This window comes from Miscanthus floridulus, chromosome 7, assembly GCF_019320115.1.
Source record: "Miscanthus floridulus cultivar M001 chromosome 7, ASM1932011v1, whole genome shotgun sequence".
In the NCBI taxonomy this organism is placed as follows: Eukaryota; Viridiplantae; Streptophyta; class Magnoliopsida; order Poales; family Poaceae; genus Miscanthus; species Miscanthus floridulus.
Genome location: NC_089586.1, coordinates 97,557,058 through 97,575,354, shown reverse-complemented (window position 1 = coordinate 97,575,354; position 18,297 = coordinate 97,557,058). Strand labels below are relative to the sequence as shown.

Genomic DNA, 18,297 nt, shown 5'->3' with positions numbered 1-18,297 from the left:
TTGCAATAGTCTTCTATTTATTTTAACATAATTGTTCTCTCATCGGTGTCCTATGGCATCCACTGGTATAAACTTTGTGTAGCTATTGTCCACCAATCCCTTTACTCAAAGCTATTGTCATACCCAACTCCTCTTTTCTTTTGCCTCACTACAATCCCTTGGCTATGCAATTTTTGTCGTTGCAAAATCAAGATAGCCTTTTCAATTTCTTCTTGATGAGCTTAATTCCTATATTAAATCATTGTCCACATCTCACAAACTGTTTAGTTCCTCACCCTCTTATAGAATCATCTTATATCTTCTCTTGAAGATCCATAGTTAATTTACGCTAGGCTAATACATCATCAAATTTATCATAAATGCTGCACATACATTAGAGCCATTAGCTGCTCGGCCCTATCTTCGCGCCAACATCCATCACTGCTTGTAGCCTTCTCAAACAAATTATGAAAGAATCATTGGCGCTAGTGAGTTGTTGAGACCCGCTATCATGTTACCCCACCGCACCATTGTCGGTTATGGTATGACCACATTTGTTTGTGTGGGTTACTGTACACCATACCATCATTGATAGAAGTATATTTTATGAAACTGGTTTTCAAGGCAAATCTATACATACTCACTCCCTAACATTCGAACTCAATACATAGAAAAATATTTTTATAGTCCTAGTCTAGAACAATTGAGAAGGGCGGGCCTGGTGAAAGCGGTAGAATCTTACCGCATGTGACCGGAAGGTCCCGGGTTCGAGTCGCGGTCTCCTCGCATTGCACAGGCGAGGGTAAGGCTTGCCACTGACACCCTTTCCTGGACCCCGCACAGAGTAGAAGCTCTCTCCACTGGGTATACCCTACGCCCAGTCTAGAACAATTGACTTAAGGCAACTCTAAAACGCTACTTATTTGGAACCCAAGGGGATATTCAAAATTGTTTTGTTTCCTAAAATTGCTACATGAAATGCGAATGTAGTATGCTTGGTACAATTTTCATGCTTAATTGACCTTTCCATACTTGAAGACATGAAATATCTCTTGCTTGATTAGCCAATTAGCCTGCTTGACTTATTCCGATCGAATAATGTAAGCTGATGGAAGGAGCATGGGCATGTGCCAAACACGCAGCCATATGATGCTGTTCGCGTGGTCTGGCCCGCGCCAATTACACCGGACGGTTGCAAGGGGAGGTTCCAGCGAATGTCCCTTGAGTTTTCCAACAAGATATGCTGAAAGGGCATCCAAAAAATAGATGCAGTCGATCTTCTTTAAAGACCTTTAGTTGCTGTCTTGCTGAGAGAACAGCTAATAATTAGCCTGAGACTAAAATCATGTTTAGATTTGGTTCTCCAAACCTAGCTAACTCTTAACAGGATTCATAGTTCTTCTTAGAAAACAAGACAAAGTCACATATGCAGCCCAAAACGGGCGATTAACATTTGGTACTACTCGAAACTGAAACGTAAGTAGGGTTCATAGTTCTGGCAGAGTTTATTCACCGAACACAAGACTTTACAAGGCACATAACTGCATCCACCATTTCTTCCGCCTCATTAAAGAGAATTCTTAGAGTTCAAAAGCTACAACTCCCAACTCCCATCCACGACACACAAACAGCAAACCAGAGGAGCTGAGCGACCTTCACCAAGGCTTCGATACAACATAGTTTCATGGCCACACTCTATCAGTAAGACTTAGTAGCATCGCTGTCACTCTTGGCAGCTGGAGTCTTCTCAGCGGCAGACGTGAAAGACACAGGGAGATGTGGTTGGTCATTCACTACCAAGCTAAGGACTTCAGGTCGAGAATAGTGGCCCACCACGTCGAAATCAAACTTGGCACGAACTATCTCTCCCAGGTCTGCAAATGGCAACAAGAATGTGGTACAGTTTTCAACACTTCAAAATTGGTACTGAAACAACTATGGAAACACAACAGAACTATTCATTACTGCATGAGCAAAGCATATTGAGTGTCTGCATTCTTACCAAGGTCTGCTGTAATCAGTGCCTCTCCCTCATAGTTGGGACCTGCCAAGACTTCTCCAGATGGAGAAATGATAACGCTGCCTCCAGGGCAAACAACAGTGTCTGCAGATGGCTCTTCACCTAAACCAGCAAACTCATACTCCGGTGGGGGAGGGTAGTCCTTTCTGCGGCAGAATTGGTTTGCTGACAAGACAAAGCATCCCCCCTCCAAAGCAATGTGTGTCATGGAGGCTTGCCAAACAGGCCTGGAGTCAGCAGTGGGGGCACAGTATATCTCAATACCTGCACATTACATAAGTTAAGAAACTCAATACAAGTTCTGGTGTCAATGCCTCTTCAGTAATTGCTTATCTGACTAGAGCTGAATGTTTATTTCCATTTCAATTCAAGGCATCGATCCAATGAATGTAAGCTGTCTTGGAAATTTATCAACATGATACTAACTCTTACCTTTACCATACAGCGCTGTCCTCAAAAGTGGCATTTTATTTTCCCAGCAAATGAGCGCCCCAATCTTTCCAAGTGGAGTATCATAAACAGGAATAGTCGATCCATCCCCAAATCCCCATATAATTCTCTCTAATGCTGTAGGCATGAGCTTGCGGTGCTTACCCAAGTAATGGCCAAGAGGATCAAAGAAAAGCACCGAACAATAAAGGGTATAACCTTCCCTTTCAATCACACCCATGACCAAGAAAACCTTATATTTTCCAGCCATAGCAGCCAAGCGTGAAACCTCTGGACCTGTAGATTCTTCTGTCAGTAAGTAGATATATAAATGCATCGACTGTGATAAACAGAAAAATAAGTAACTATAATATTTAGCTGCTAAACCTAAAAAAGGATCTCAAGTTACTGGGTAATACAACTCATTGCTGGAAATAGAATAACATGGTCGCAACATGTCAATGAAGCAGCACTACCAAGTATCAACAAAAGGGCCAACTTAGATGATTTTCCACATATTGACCACATGCACTATTGTTCATCTACTTTGTCATCTGAATCAGGAAGAGTGAAAAGAATTATCAAATAGTTAGCATATTCTGGAAGTCCATACAAGAACTTCTTCTTGACCAACCGTATACAAATTGCAATACATCAAGCACAAAAATACATAACGATATTTCCAACATTCAGGGGAAAAATGGAGAAGTGTTAACACCTAAGTGCCTTGAGAGCCAGTTCAACAATGATAAGAGAATTAATAATAATGCAGAGATATGTCCATAGTATTTCCACGTACCAGGCACATCTATAGCAGCTGCATGATACCTCCGGAATGCTTCCTTTCCCTTGTCTTTTGGATTAATAATACTAATACTGATCCCGAAGCCAAATGTGGATCCACGAGGATAGCCTCCAATAAAAGCTTCCGGAAAGACAACTAACTGTGAACCATACCCAGCAGCCTCAGCTATCAATCTCTCTGCTTTATCTGTAGAGAAAATAGTTGACAACAAACCGTATTTATATACAAGTCCATCGAAATGCATCTTCCCCTCCCAACGATATTAATAGCTCATACATATCCAGGTAAAAGTAGAAAATCATCCATCCCTGTTCCTCTCCTGGGCAATGGCATTGATGGGATGTGGTGAACATGGAACTTGGCCAGAACACAGCCCACTACAACAGCAAGCCTTGAAAGCATAACCACAATGCCTTTTTTTTGAAAATTTTATTAGTAGAAAAACATTTCATTCAAATTACACTATCTGCAGTTTCTTTAAACAAGTCAGGCAAAAAACAAATACCGGGACATATATGCCCACACGATCATCGGAACTTTCCCTTCTGATAGCCAGCCTAAGTTAAACTCAAGTATTGCGTTTTCTGCTTAAAGATCCTCCAGTGAAATGTACGAAAAAGAATGAATAGATTTCTTACTCATGAATCCATGACAAGCTTAATGCTGACCATTAGCTATTAAATTTCTAAAGTAATGAGCTAGAAGAAGCAGGGAGATTGATAGGTTTTTTCCTTTCTACTATATACAGTAATCTATTCTCACATTAATTTTCTCCCCCTTCATGGATTCTTTCAATGAAGAACTATCTTTTTATTTTTATTTTGATTTGATTGAAATTAAGTGGATGCGGTGAAAAAAATAAGTTGAACTAGACTACTATTTTAATCTACTAATCAATTCTATGTAGATTCAAGATAATATAATAGAAACGAATCTAAAGTGTTGTAGAAGAAACTATATGTAGTTGTTTCTACCACCCTTTTATGATTCCAACCAGATCCTTTCATTTATTAAGACTTGGATTTTAATTTTCTGTAATCCCACTTTTAATTTCTTCAATGATTAATTGCGATTTCAGTTAATCATTTTGGCTGGCTTTTTTTTTGCATAAAATAATAAGTAAAAACAGCAACAGGCAGGGGGAAGCTTACACTCTGGCTCCTACATCTCTGCTACTGCGAGTGGGGCGAGGAGCTCTCCATCACACGAGCACCACGGAATCAGCCTCCTTGCGCATCTCCACCCACCCTTTTCCCCCGTTTCAACCACTCGTACAGTCACAATTCGGCGGCGCGCCCTCATATCCCTCCGTGCGCGCGTAAGAGGCAATCAGACGAACAGCTACTGACGGAATAACAGTCGTAGAACAGAGAAGGGAGTTGGAACACGAGCGTGTGCTCACCGAGAGTGGCGGGCGTGTCGTGGAAGATGGTGGACGCCTGCACGACGGTAGCGCGCACGGTGGTCGCGTTCGGGTCGGCGCCGCCGTTCATCGCCACCTCGGCGATCACCTGGCCGGCACCCGAGCCTGAGGTGACCAGAGCCATCAGGGGAGGCTTGCTTTGCTGCTAGCCTGCTAGCGCTTGCTTGGGCGAGCGCGACGCGGAGGGCGGAGGCGGGGAGCAGGGGACAAGGGAGCTCGCGTGGAGCGGATCAGTAGTGGACGGTGGACCCTGAGAACCGGGCGGGTTTTGGGTTGGTGGGGCGAGGCAGGGAGGGAGGAACGTTCTATTCTATCATATCACGATGCTTCGAGTAGGCTCGTGGCTCGTTTTCGTATCTCTTTTCCGGGTTTTTTTTTTTTTTTTTGCTATGGTACAAATCACATATATAAAATTAAGGTCTGATTGGAGGGTCTAAAATCTAGCCGCTAAACTTTAGATCATCTCCAAGCAAATGATCTAAAGTGGTCTAAAGTTTAGCCACCAACTAAAACTTAGAGCATGAAATTTAAACAGGAGTGCTATCTAAAGTGGTCTAAAATTTAGCCATTGACTTTAGCCAACTAAAACTTAGATCATGAAATTCAAATAGGGCCTAAGACTCGTAAGGAAGAAGATTCCAATATATGGGTACAAGTGCAAGAAAAAGAGTTGAGAATCCCTCCGTCACATAATAGTCCTTCTAGAAGATGACACTGCTACCAATACTCAAGAAAAATGATCACAATGCCCCTAGGAATTCTAGCACTAGCAGTCCACCATCAACTCGTCCACCTCCGCACTAGCTGCTCCACCTCTGTCTCTGCATCGGCCGCTGCGAGGGCTTCGGCGTGAGGGCCGCGCTCACCCCGTCGACCCTATGCACGTAGTGCTCCTCATCGACGCACGAGCCTCTCCCAGCACGTGGAGGCATCTTGGCCCTAGGGCCGCACTCGTCCTCGCCGGTGGAGGAGAAGAAGAGAAAGGGCGCCCGCGGAGGAGACGGGGAGGGAGGCAACCGATGGAGGAGAAAAGGAAGGAGGGCATCAGATCTCGCGCGGAGGAGAAGAGAAGCAGCGCTGGCATGGATAGGGCGGCAACAATCGGCGGGGAAGGGGGTGGCGACGGTCGACGATGATAGGGATGGGATGGGATGGAACGACGGGAACTGGGAGGGAGGGGATGGGGGAAGAAGGGAGCAGCGCACAGTGGAGGCGGGAGCGGGAGGTGGGGGATTTAACGATAGAGGGAATTCCTTGTGAGCTATTATAAAAGATCATAATTCCCTGTGGGCCACTGAAAAAGTTCGGCGGACTTCAGCGTCACTGCTCCAATTTTTTCTTGCCCTTCATGCCACTGCCGTCAGATTGAGCTCTGACGGTGTCAAACTGTAGGTGTGAAAAGTCAAAAATACCCTTAGGTCTAAATATATCATTAATTTTTTTAGCATCTTAACGACTTCAAATGAAAAAACTCAAAACTAGAAAATTGTAGATCCTGTCGAGATCTACAATTTTTATTTAAAAATTATCTTCATTTAATTCTAAAAAAAAAAGATATGATTTGATATAATTAATATATCTTAGAAAATCATATATTTTTTCTGTATTAAATGAAGAATCTATCTCGTGGCATCCTTTGGGCCGTGCTTCTCACGTTATTTTCTCTTTATATTTGCGTATACAGGATGCATACTAATATAGACAAAGTTGTTGTGTTTTCAAGTTTCAACTCACGTGGCCGTACGAGCGATCAATCCTGTATAATCGGATCAGTCAGCGTCCAAGTGGCCGATCAACTACCAATTTTTTCACGTAACAACTTGATGACAAGTATTATTCAGAAATGGGTAGATGTAACTTCTTTGTCAGATATTATCACGAGGTGACCGGCACACGCAAAGCTAGCTAGGCACAAGCACAAACTGACACGACGATTCAATCAACATCTCATATATAAGATAATTTATCCATTGTACAGTTGGAAAGCTGCAATTATAGTGATAGTGATGCAATGGAATGGCCACCTGCAACTTCCATATTAGGAAATAAAATAAAGATATGTGGCCATTATGTCTGCACAAAGTCGTCGTCAGAAGAAGTGAAAGATACCACCAATTATCTCTCCAACGTCTGTGAACCATATCATGCATATATATGTTAGTACAAGTACTCTTTTTGATAAAGACACTCATATCTGACATATAATCAAGACACCCAAATTATAAGGTATTTCAACTTTCTTGAGAGTCAAATTATCTTAAGTTTAACCAAATTTATATAAAAAATAATAATATTTATGATACCAAGTAGGTATCATTAGATTTTTTTATTAATTATATTTTATAGTGGATGTCATAAATCTTTGTAATTCTTTATATAGTTTTGGTCAAACTTGAGATGCCTTGACTCTTAAAAAGAGTTATAATAACTTATAATTTGCAATGGAGGGAGTACAAAAGATGGAAGATGTGGCAACATGATCTTAAAAAATAAGAGGATCAGAGCTTGTGTAAGGAAGGATTAAAATGGGCTTGTATGATTTATTGGTTTTCTTTTGAGATGGTGAGTTTGTTTATGTTGATATGATTTTGTTGGTGATTCGATTCTATCTTGTGGCATCCTTTGACCATGTTTATCACGTTATTTTATTTTTATATTTGCGTATATGGGATGACTACGGCTAGCTGTGCTTGGATCGATGATGAATCAGTTCCGTTTCTCAATTGAATCACTTGAATCGGTTCTAAATGGTGCTAGGGACGTGGGATTTGGAGCGAAAACGATTTTCTTTTCTTTGGATAGTCCTCCAAACCGCAACATTGTGGTTGTACCGATTCCGTTTCTACCTCATTTCTTTAGCGATTGTCTTTTAATAATCCTTTTCAAGTACAACAATTTAGAATATGTTGTATTTAAGTGGTTGTTTGTCCACAGAAAGTTCAGATTTTTTTCTAAAGCATATTTTTATGTATATGATTTTTTATAAAAAAAATATTTTTTTGTGAATTAGAATCTAGCCTACCAGCTGAACCATTTTACAAAGTGATTCAAATTCATCATGTAAAACATTTCTTGAGAAAATCTAGGTTTGAAATATTTCTATGACAATCTAGATTCCTGCCAATCACACCCTATAAATTTCAGATATTTTTTGTTCCTTTTTTTAATATATCTCAGGAACGCAAGCCTCTCCAGTCTCTTAAAAAAAAAGTGGCTGCCAAGTGGCCGGTCAGTATCAATTTATCACGTGACATTGTGACAACATGGCAAGTATTATTCAGAAATCGGAAGATGGAGCTTCTTTGACCGATTATGACGAGGTGACCGACAAATTGCAAGGTAGCCACAAGCACAAACTGACACGATTCCATCGATCATCAAGAGACCTCATATATGTAGGAATAATATATACCCACTGTACTGTACATAACAACAGTTATTATTCAGAGACGTACAGGGAAAGCCCGCAATAATTGCGATGTAGTAGTGGCCACTTGCAATTGCCGTATAAGGAAAGATCAAAGATATGTGGCCATTATGCCTGCAGAGCGTCGTCGCCCTTCTCTCCATCGGCTGAAGAAGCAGTGAAAGAGACAGCAGGCTTTGGATCAGTCTTCACCACTAAACTCAGCACCTCAGGTCGAGAGTAGTGCCCCACCACGTCGAAATCGAACTTGGCTTGAACGATCTCTCCAAGGTCTGTGAACCAACCACATGATCAGGCAGTTTCTAGTGAGAAATGAGAGTTGTCTGGAACACATCATTCTAGCATATGATGACTGATGAACACCATTAAGAAACTTTGAGTAGAATTTGTTTGAATCGCCTCATGGTTTCTTACCCAGGTCAGCCGTAACGAGGCCCTCGCCGTCGAAGTTGGGGCCTGCCAACACTGTCCCGGACGGTGAAACGATGACACTCCCTCCAGGACACACAACGGTCTCCGGGGACGGCTCTTCGTCAAGTCCACCGAATGTGTACTCCGGAGGGGGAGGGTAGTCCTTTCTGCGACAGTACTGGTTTGCCGACACCACGAAGCATCCCCCTTCGAGGGCAATATGCGTCATGGACGCCACCCAAGTTGGGGACGCATCAGCTGTGGGAGCACAATATATCTGAATCCCTGCACAAACACACACACACAGAGAGAGAAAATAAAACCTCAAGAGCGCCGTGTTGTAGAGTGTGTAGCCTGCCCTTTCAACCACCCCCATCACCAGAAACACCTTGTATTTTCCGGCTAATGAAGCTAAGCGGGACACTTCTGGGCCTGCATTCATGAAACGTTTGTAAAGCGTTTTGTGTAGAAGCAATAAATGTTTTTTTTAAGGAATCAGCAATAGATGTTTACAATTCAGGAAAAATAAACATGGATACATTAACATCGTTTTAGAATACCAGGGACTTCTATGGCAGCTGCATGATACTTGCGAAAGTCTTCCTTTCCCTTGGCAGTGCGATTGCCAATAGCCAGTCCAAAGGTACATCCATGAGGGTAGCCACCAATGAAGGCTTCTGGAAATACCACCAGCTGTGAACCGTTTCCGGCTGCCTCCGCTATGAATTTCTCCGCTTTATCTGTGCAGCAAAATGCAGTGAAGAAATTTACAAAATGCCACATGTTCAATGGTATAAGACTTACTTCCTCTATCCTGATATAAAATATATTCTATATATTTTTAAACATACACTCTTACTTTCTTTCCTAATAAAGGCGTTCATCCACATGATTAAAGGGGGATTGCTTCATAAATAATGGCAGGTAGCAATAATCTACCTAGCAAATTTTTTCACATTTTTTTCTCAAATCCTGATACGTATACGTATACGTATGGCTAATATATACTCTTCTCTATTGATAAAATAGGTGCACTCTCGTACCCGTTCTTAAAAAAAAGGTATGGCCAATATTGGTAAAGCAGCTACAACATAATAACACTGTCACAATTCAGTTAAACGATTTCCTTCACCAACTTCTACGAGTAGTACGAGCGGCCATCACGCCACACAAATTAAGTGAATACTAATTTTGGCGAGACAAGCAAGCAAACACCTCTCTCGCAGCACCAATCCAGACAGCCACACGGCTGGGCGCGAGAGAATAGCAACCATGGATGGGCGCTACTGACTCCAACAATTGCAAGGACAACGGGGGGAGAGAGCAAAATCGCACGCACCGAGAGTGGCGGGGGTGTCGTAGAACACGGACGACGCCTGCACGACGGTGGCACGCACGGTTGTGGCGGCCTGGTCGGCGCCGGCATTCTTCATCTCCACCTCCGCGATCACGGGCTCGCTGCCCGAGCTCGATGGGGCCAGGGCCATCGTCTCCGACTGCCAAGCAATCGAGTAGAGGTCTGGGAGAGCCGAGAGGGGAAAGCAGAAGGCGGGCTACTTGTCGTGTTCCTTGCCGAGGTAGTCGCGGACGAACTGGCCGCGAGCGAGCGCGCTGGGGCTCGATGTGGACGGTAGGACTTAGGAGAGGTGTATGCCGAAGCCGAAGAGGGAGGCCGTGGTGGACGGGGGGCGGAGCACCTACCAGGCTACCAGGCCAGCATGACAAGGGTAAGCCGCTGACGAGACCATGGAAGCAACGTCAGATCGAGAGCAGAGGCGAGCGGGCATAGAGGTGCGGCGGCTGAGAGGAGAGAGAAATAAATTTGCAGTCATGGACCATGTTGGGCCAAAAAAGAAATTTTAAAAAGGCTGAGATTGAAAGACCGGTATTGGCCTTTCACCGGGCCAGGCCGAGAAAACGAATTTTGATTTTCGCTAAATTCTGGGCCGTGATTTTGAACTCTGGCTGCAGGTACACGAATCATGTTTCCTGAAGTTCTGTGCAGGTCACTGTAACTTTTGCATTTCGCATCTGTATCAATTTGTTTTGTTTGATAAACCTATTTTCCTCCCGATACCTGCAGATTAAAACGAAAATTAAATTAATTTTCTTCTCAGTGCTTCTCAATATGTATAGATCGCAGGAGATTATTTTTCCTTAACATGGCCTTGTTCAAATGACAAGATTAGACAAATTGTTCTTTCTAGTTCAACTGAAATCTTGCCCGTGTCAGGCACATTGGGGGTACACCCCTCTTCTCCTCTTTTCCAAAGATTATATAAGTGCTTATTATTGGCCTTTCCAACGCATCCGATCTTTTAACAGCGTGTTTGGTTCATCGATTCATTCCATCCGGCATCAGGTGGACCTGCTAAAAATAGAACGGTTTGTCCGGCGTTTTTTGGTGGAGCGAGTCGATTCTGTCTGCTTGCATGAGATTTATTACTCTACGGGGAATCAATTGATGACGAATGGTGCAGTTCCATGCCGTGAACCAAACGGCATCGCTAGCTTCGGTATTAGGCTCGGACCACTCCGGATCATCTCACATCGCAAACCAAACATGCTGGATCTACAAATCTTGTCGAAGAATTGCTTCTGCATATCTTGTCGAAGAACTGGCCACGGGATACGAGTATTCACAAATTCGTGTTTGCTTGCACAGAAAAGATACGCAAGGGTTTTTTTTTTTAAATAAGATACGCAAGAGTTGAGGGGTCACGTCCTGTGCAGAATTACAAGCTAGCAGGAAACAGCCTTATTATTTTTTGAGTAAATTGCACGGCCGGTCCTTAAAGTATTGGTCCGATTTTATCTGGGTCCCCAAATTACGAAATCGTACTTTTGGCTCCCTAATGTATTTAAGTGATCTTATCTAGGTCCAAAATAGACATGGGGAGGGTTAAAAGCTGATGTGGTTGCCCACGTGGATATGATTTAACCCAATCACTGCCACCGTCGGTCAACAAGCGATCTGGACCGTGGATTTTGAATCGGGCGGGGTAGGAGGAGTTGTCCTCCCCTGTAGCTGCGCAGGGGTGCTCTCCGACGGCGTCCTCGTCGGAGTCGAGGCGGGATGGAGCTCCGGCGGATGATGATCTCCGGCGAGCGGTGGAGCGGGAAGAGGAGGCCACGACAAAGTCGTCTGTCACGTTCTCGATGGCGGGGAGGCAGCGGGGAAGGAAACCGAGGCAGTGGGACGGACGGTGGCAGTCTCGCAGGCGGGCCGCAGCCGCGCTTTTCGTCGCCATGGATGGCGGCGGCTGCAGCCCGCGGTTACAGCGCCAGGGCTCCTGCTCCTACGCCCCTCCATCTTGCGGCGGGGGTTCGTCCTCGCGGGCTTCGACCTCGACGGCGACTACGACGACGACGACGTCGCCTTCCACACCTCGTCATCCTCCTCCTCCAAGGTCAGCGGTCCGAGGGCGCCGTACTACTCCGCGGGGGCCCCACGGCCGTCCGCGCGCGCGAGGCTGAGGGCGATGTGGTGCCGCATCACACGGGAGAAGAAGCGGATCCTGCTCTGCTCCACCGGCTGCGTGCCCAACATCACGGCGCTGATGTCCAAGGGCGGGTGCAAGGCGTTCGCGTCACTAGTGTCCAAGTCCCCCGACACGCTCTTTGCGTTCCAGTTGGCGGTGGGCGGCGGCGTGACGGCGTTCTATCCGACGGACGATGCCGTGCGCGGGTTCAAGCCCAGCTACCGGAACCTCAGCGCGGACGGCAAGGCGTCACTACTGCTGTTCCACGCGGTGCCCGTCTACTACACGCTGCGGGGGCTCAAGTCCAGCAACGGGCCCATGAACACGTTGGCCACCGACGGCGCCGCCAGCAACTACAACCTCACGGTGCAGAACGCGGGCGACCAAGTCACGCTGCGGACGTCAGCATCCGACGACCCGGCCCGGGTGCGCTCCATCGTGTATGATAGGGACCCCGTCGCCATCTACGCCGTGGACGCGGTGCTGGAGCCTGTCGAGCTGTTCGACCCCATGGCGGACGCCCCCGCGCCGGCGCCCACGCCAGTGGCGGTGGGGGTGGGGGTGGATTCGGGCGCTGGAGCAAGAGGGAGATCACAGTGAGAGGCAAGACGGCATGACAGAGCCGTAGCAGGAGGAGGTGGCGTGGCGGCGCGACGTAGCGGCAGCAGGCGGTAGGCGCATGGCTGAGCCGCCACCGCTCTCTCATGGTTACCTGCCCCGACGCGACGACAAGGCCCGTGGCTCGCACGCTCGCCCTCGTGTGCCAGTGGCGGCGGCGCGACCGGCGGCACACGCGCTCGACTGCCCCAGATAGGAAGGCGCGGCCCATGGCCCCCGCGCTCACCTGGTGAGCTCGCATGTCGGCGGCAGCTGGAGTTGGAAGATGAGCTGACACATGGGCCCCGCCTGGCGGTGACTGGGCTAGAAGATCCTGGCCGCGCACGCCACGGCTCAGGGTTTTGTGCTTAAATCATGTCCACGTGGACAGCCACGTCAGCTTCTAACCCTCTTCGTGTCTATTTTGGACCTTGATGAGATCACTTAAATACATTAAGGAGACAAACATGCGATTTCGTAGTTTGGGGACTCTGATGCAATCTACTCAATACTTTACGGACCGGCCGTACAGTTTACTCTTATTTTTTTCAAGCACTCATCACTCATGAATGAACATGAACACAATAGGGGGACAAGCGGTGTTTTGTGACCGGGGTAATGTCATGGCCCAACAATGCCATGGACAGTATTCCTGTTGGGTTATGGGCTGTCAAGTCCTTTTGCTTGCGGCACAGCCCAAGAGTAGCCCGTGAACAGAGTACCGTGTCTGGGCCCAAGAGATGCTTATAGGCTTCTCTCTCCCATTATTTTTTCTTTTGGCTCAAGGTCACGTGAGATTTCCAAGATGGCTGATAAGTCCGTAAAAAAAGTGTCGAAAATTAGTGCAATTATTTAGGAGTCGGTCTAGTTTACTGAACAGAAGTCCGCAATAACTTTCATGCAATGGCAACTTGCAATTGCTATATAAGATAAGAGATGTGTGATCACTAGGTCTTCAAGACGTCATTGGCCTTTCCAGCGTTATTCTTCTCTGATGCGGAAGTGACGGAGACGGCGGGCTTTGGATCAGCTTTCACCACCAAACTCAGCACCTCAGGTCGCGAGTAGTGACCCACCACGTCGAAATCAAACTTGGCTCGAACAATCTCTCCAAGGTCTGCAGAACCACAACAGCCAGCTTCTAGTGAGAGTTGTGGAATAAATCATTCAAGCATATAGCTAGCATACCATGTCCAGGACATATGACCATATGAACATAAGTGGGATATTTTGAGTAGAATTTAGTATGTGAATTCCCCGGTTTCTTACCCAGGTCAGCAGTGAGAAGGGCCTCGCTTTCGTAGTTGGGACCTGCCAACACTGTTCCGGATGGTGAAATGATGACACTCCCTCCGGAACAAACGACAGATTCCGGGGATGGCTCTTCATCTAGGCCACCAAATGTATACTCAGGAGGGGGAGGATAGTTCTTTCGGTGACAGAACTGGCTCGCTGACAGCACAAAGCATCCCCCTTCAAGGGCAATATGTGTCATAGAAGACTGCCAACTTGGCATGCAATCAACTGTGGGAGCACAATATATCTCAATACCTGCACAAAGATAGGATGATTCAGCATGAAAGATAAACTCAAATACATGAGACATTGTGCAATTTAGCATTACACCTTGTGGTTCCAAAGTATATCCCAGCCCTCTTTATTTAAAATACAAATTCCAAGAAATAGGAATCATACCTTTGGCATACATGGCCGTCCTGAGAAGTGGCATTCTGTTTTCCCAGCAAATGAGAGCACCGATTTTTCCAAGCGGAGTATCATAGACAGGTATTGTAGATCCATCTCCAAACCCCCAGAATACTCGTTCTAGTGCAGTGGGCATGACCTTGCGGTGCTTCCCTAGGTATTTTCCCAGCGGATCAAAGGAGAGCACTGTGTTGTAAAGTGTATATCCTGCCCTCTCAACCACCCCTATCACCAGATACACCTTATATTTTCCAGCTAATGCAGATAAGCGGGACACTTCTGGGCCTGCATTCATAAAATGTTTGTAAAGTGCTCTATAGAAATAACAGATGTGTACTACACACCCTTCGTAACATGTAAAAGATATCAAGCTGGAAGCATGGGTGACAGTAGGTAATGCTGGTACACGCTATAAACTAGAATGAGAATCATCTAATGTAAAACAGCAAAGTTAGAAACATGCTCAGTGCAAATTCTAGAAATAGCACTGCCTTACCAAGCATCAATGTGTTTTGTGTATTCATTGTCAGAAAACTTGCCAAGAGTGAGAAAAATGGATACATATGCTCATGGAAGAAAATATGCTGTTTTTCAAGACTGTCAACCACATAACTCTACTTCCAAGGGATAATCCACCCCATTTCCCAACCTTGGAGGAACTAGGTTGTTTTCCATTAAGAAGAAAATAAACAACGGAATTCAAATTGAAAAGGAATCGAATCTGGGTTGTTGAGATGCACAACCACACCTCACACTCCAATATGTTCAGCTATGCTCACTTCCTATACTAGTATCCTAAGATCTAAAATAGAAACTAAATGCATGTTTTAAGTGCTTCCGTTCAGTAATATGCAACCAGCACCAGATGCAATATATCATCTTGCCGTATGGACCGCAAATTAGAGGTTATACCCTCCATTTTTATATTTTAATGAGGTAGTTGCTTACAATTCCTTAGGTTTGTGCTTCATTCTTAAGACTGCAGTTCACACTACAAGATTATTGTGAGCATATTATAATTACAAAAGGGTAAAGTTTCTACCCCAAAGAACAAAGCATGGTAATCCTCGTGAAAAATAATGTAGAACAAGGATACATTAACATCATTTAGAATACCAGGCACATCTATGGCAGATGCGTGATACTTTTGAAAGTCTTCCTTTCCTTTGGCAGTTCGATTGCCGATAACCAATCCAAAGGTAGATCCATGTGGGTAGCCACCAACAAAGACTTCCGGAAACAAAACCAACTGTGAACCATACCCAGCAGCCTCTGCTATCAATTTCTCCGCTTTATCTGAAACGTAATGCAGCGAAGAGATTTACAAAATGTCACATCTCTAATGCTACAAGACTTAAAGCTGATAAAAGGATTATTGTAAAAAAAAGATGTGAATATGAGACCCTAGTACTGGATCTACAAACAAGCGAACACCTAGCGCGCAGCACCAATCTAAACAGCCGCACGGGCGAGACAACGAATCGAACACCACAGGCGCTACTGTAACAACAGCAAACATAACGGGTAGAGAGAGCAAAATTACACGCACCGAGAGTGGCAGGGGTGTCGTAGAACACGGACGACGCCTGAACGACGGTGACCCGCACCGTTGAGGCGGCCTGGTCGGCGCCGGCGTTCATCTCCACCTCCGGGATCACGGGCTCGCTGCCGGAGCTCGATGGGGCCAGGGCCATCGTCTCCGACTACCAAGCGATTGCCTGAAGGACGGCGGGCTACTTGTCGTGCTTCTTGCGGAGGTAGTCGCGGACGAACTGGTCCCGAGCGAGCGTGCGAGCGCGCTGGGGCTCGATGTGGACGTAGGAGAGGTGGATACCGAAGGCGAGGAGGCCCGCGCCGAGGGCGAAGAGGGAGGCCGTGGAGAGGAGCTGCCGGGAAGTGGACGGGGAGCACCACCCCATCCGTCAGCGTCAGCAGGGGGAGTGGCGGTTTTGTGGAATTGTGGGGGAAATTCTCTGCAGGGTTACCACATCTCGCCGAGAAATTTCAATACATAACCCTCAAATCGCAGCCTCTCACATACAGTTGCTTTTCAATATACGGGCCATTTACATTTTTACCATGGTTATGATTGGCGCTCATCCGATTATCACTCTTAGAATGACACTTACAACTTTACCAGATAAAAGAAGTTTGAGTCCTTAATTTACCACATTTGCGCATGTGGCAAGCCACGCCAGTTCGACATGCTGGCGCCCAGTCAGCATGAGCACGTGAAATATCGTTGCTATCCCTGTCGGGCTCCTCTCTCTCCATCCCCGACAGCTGGGTCCTGCGGCACCTGTCACTTCCAGGTGGACCCCACTCGTCAGCTTCGTCTTCCAGCTCCAGCACCTGGATGGGAGTCCCCGGCGCCGTCGCCAGACTTCCGCTGACCCATCACCCTCGACATCATGCACGAGCCCGTCGTCGTCACCGGCGGCCAGACATATAACCAGAAGTCCATCTCCCGGTGGTTCGACTCCAGCAAGTCAACGTGCCCCAAGACAAGGCAGGTCCTTATCGTTTTGGAGCTGGTTCCCAACAAGGCGCTCAAGAACCTCATCGCCAAGTGGTGCCGAGAGAACGGCGTTGCCGTGGAGAGCAACGAGGTGAGCAAGAGCGAGCCGGCGCAGGCGGTGGCCGCGAACAAGGCAGCGCTGGAGGCGGTGCGCATGACGGCGTCGTTCCTCGTGAAGAAGCTCTCCATCTGCTTCTCCCCTGATGCGGCCAACCGCGTGGTGCACAAGATCCGGCTGCTGTCCAAGTCCGACGCCGACCACCGCGCCTTCGTCGAGGAGGGCGGAGCCGTGCCGCTGTTGGTGCCCCTGCTCTACTCCAAGGACGTCGGGCTCCAGCTCAACGCCATCACGGCGCTGCTCAACCTCTCCATCCTCGAGGCCAACAAGAAGCGCATCATGCACGCCGAGGGCGCCGTGGAGGCAGTCGCCCACATCATGAGCTCCGGCACGACGTGGCGCTCCAAGGAGAATGTGGCGGCCGTCGTGCTCAGCCTGGCATCCGTGCACACCTACCGATGCCGCCTCGGTCGGAACCTGTCCATCGTCCATGCTCAGCCTAGCATTCGTGCACACCTACCGTCCCATCCAGGTCCACCTGGAAGTGACAGGTGCCGCGGGACCTAGCTGTCGGGGATGGAGAGAGAGAGAGGAGCAAGTGAAAGCTCTAGTTTGATTTTGGTTAATTGATGAAACTCTAAGTGATAACCTAGTTTATCAAAGTGATTATGAGATAGATAACACTACTCCAAGTGATGAAGTAATGGTGAAGATCATGACGATGATAATGGCATGGTGATGATCAAATGCTTGAACTTGAAAAAGAAGAAAGAGAAAAATAAAAGGCTCAAGACAAATGTATAAATAGTAGGAGATATTTTGTTTCGGTGATCAAGACACTTAGCGAGTGTGATCACATTTAGGTTAGATAGCCGTACTATTAAGAGGGGTGAAACTCGTATTGAAATACAGTTATCAAAATGCCACTACATGCTCTAACTCATTGCATATGCATTTAGGATCTAGTGGAGTGTTAACATCCTTAATGCTTTTGTGAAAATATGCTAACACATATGCACAAGGTGATACACTTGGTGGTTGGCATATTTGAGCAAGGGTTAGAAACTTCACCGGTGGAGTTGTAACAGAACCGACCAATTATACAAAATTAAGTAAGAAAATCATCCGCCAGACCAGACGATTTAGCAAACTTAAGCCCGTATAACCCGGTAGTCCGTAAAATCACGAAGGATTTCAAACCAACTTACATACCAGCCAAGATCGTAATAAGTTTAGCGGTCATCATCACATATTACATAAAAGTTTACATCTCAGATACATCAGAGTTTAAATATAGTTATTACAAAATGAGTTCAAATAGAAGTAGCGGAAGCCATTTGTTCAAAACCACACGCACTCACACGAAGTTCAATACAGTGCCAGCTAATGATCATCTCCAACAAAAGCATCAGACGAGACGTAAGGAATGACAATGCCCATGGTC

The 18,297-nt window shown here is 46.3% G+C and overlaps 4 protein-coding genes and 1 pseudogene across 4 annotated transcripts; 2 read left to right on the top strand and 3 right to left on the bottom strand.

Annotated features, from left to right (window-relative positions):
• Nucleotides 1–1,460: 1,460 nt before the first annotated feature.
• LOC136463898 (bifunctional nitrilase/nitrile hydratase NIT4-like) lies at nucleotides 1,461–4,965 on the bottom strand. The gene is made up of 5 exons (XM_066462867.1): nucleotides 4,636–4,965; nucleotides 3,228–3,419; nucleotides 2,432–2,725; nucleotides 1,982–2,263; nucleotides 1,461–1,853 (listed from the first exon to the last, which is right to left on the bottom strand). The coding sequence occupies exons 1-5, from the start codon at nucleotides 4,778–4,780 to the stop codon at nucleotides 1,678–1,680; spliced, it is 1,089 nt and encodes a 362-aa protein (XP_066318964.1). The 5' UTR covers nucleotides 4,781–4,965; the 3' UTR covers nucleotides 1,461–1,677.
• Nucleotides 4,966–8,063: 3,098 nt separating this feature from the next.
• On the bottom strand, nucleotides 8,064–10,221 carry LOC136467386 (bifunctional nitrilase/nitrile hydratase NIT4-like). Its single transcript, XM_066466068.1, has 4 exons — nucleotides 9,834–10,221; nucleotides 9,055–9,234; nucleotides 8,498–8,926; nucleotides 8,064–8,355 (listed from the first exon to the last, which is right to left on the bottom strand). The coding sequence occupies exons 1-4, from the start codon at nucleotides 9,979–9,981 to the stop codon at nucleotides 8,192–8,194; spliced, it is 921 nt and encodes a 306-aa protein (XP_066322165.1). The 5' UTR covers nucleotides 9,982–10,221; the 3' UTR covers nucleotides 8,064–8,191.
• A 1,349-nt stretch (nucleotides 10,222–11,570) lies between these two features.
• LOC136465925 (fasciclin-like arabinogalactan protein 1) lies at nucleotides 11,571–12,576 on the top strand. The gene is made up of 2 exons (XM_066464473.1): nucleotides 11,571–11,637; nucleotides 11,783–12,576. Exons 1-2 carry the CDS (start codon nucleotides 11,571–11,573, stop codon nucleotides 12,574–12,576), a joined length of 861 nt encoding a protein of 286 aa, XP_066320570.1.
• Nucleotides 12,577–13,399: 823 nt separating this feature from the next.
• Nucleotides 13,400–16,326, bottom strand: LOC136467385 (bifunctional nitrilase/nitrile hydratase NIT4-like). The gene is made up of 5 exons (XM_066466067.1): nucleotides 15,827–16,326; nucleotides 15,394–15,573; nucleotides 14,269–14,562; nucleotides 13,843–14,124; nucleotides 13,400–13,690 (listed from the first exon to the last, which is right to left on the bottom strand). The coding sequence occupies exons 1-5, from the start codon at nucleotides 15,969–15,971 to the stop codon at nucleotides 13,521–13,523; spliced, it is 1,071 nt and encodes a 356-aa protein (XP_066322164.1). The 5' UTR covers nucleotides 15,972–16,326; the 3' UTR covers nucleotides 13,400–13,520.
• A 155-nt stretch (nucleotides 16,327–16,481) lies between these two features.
• On the top strand, nucleotides 16,482–17,420 carry LOC136465924 (U-box domain-containing protein 16-like; annotated as a pseudogene).
• Nucleotides 17,421–18,297: the final 877 nt, after the last annotated feature.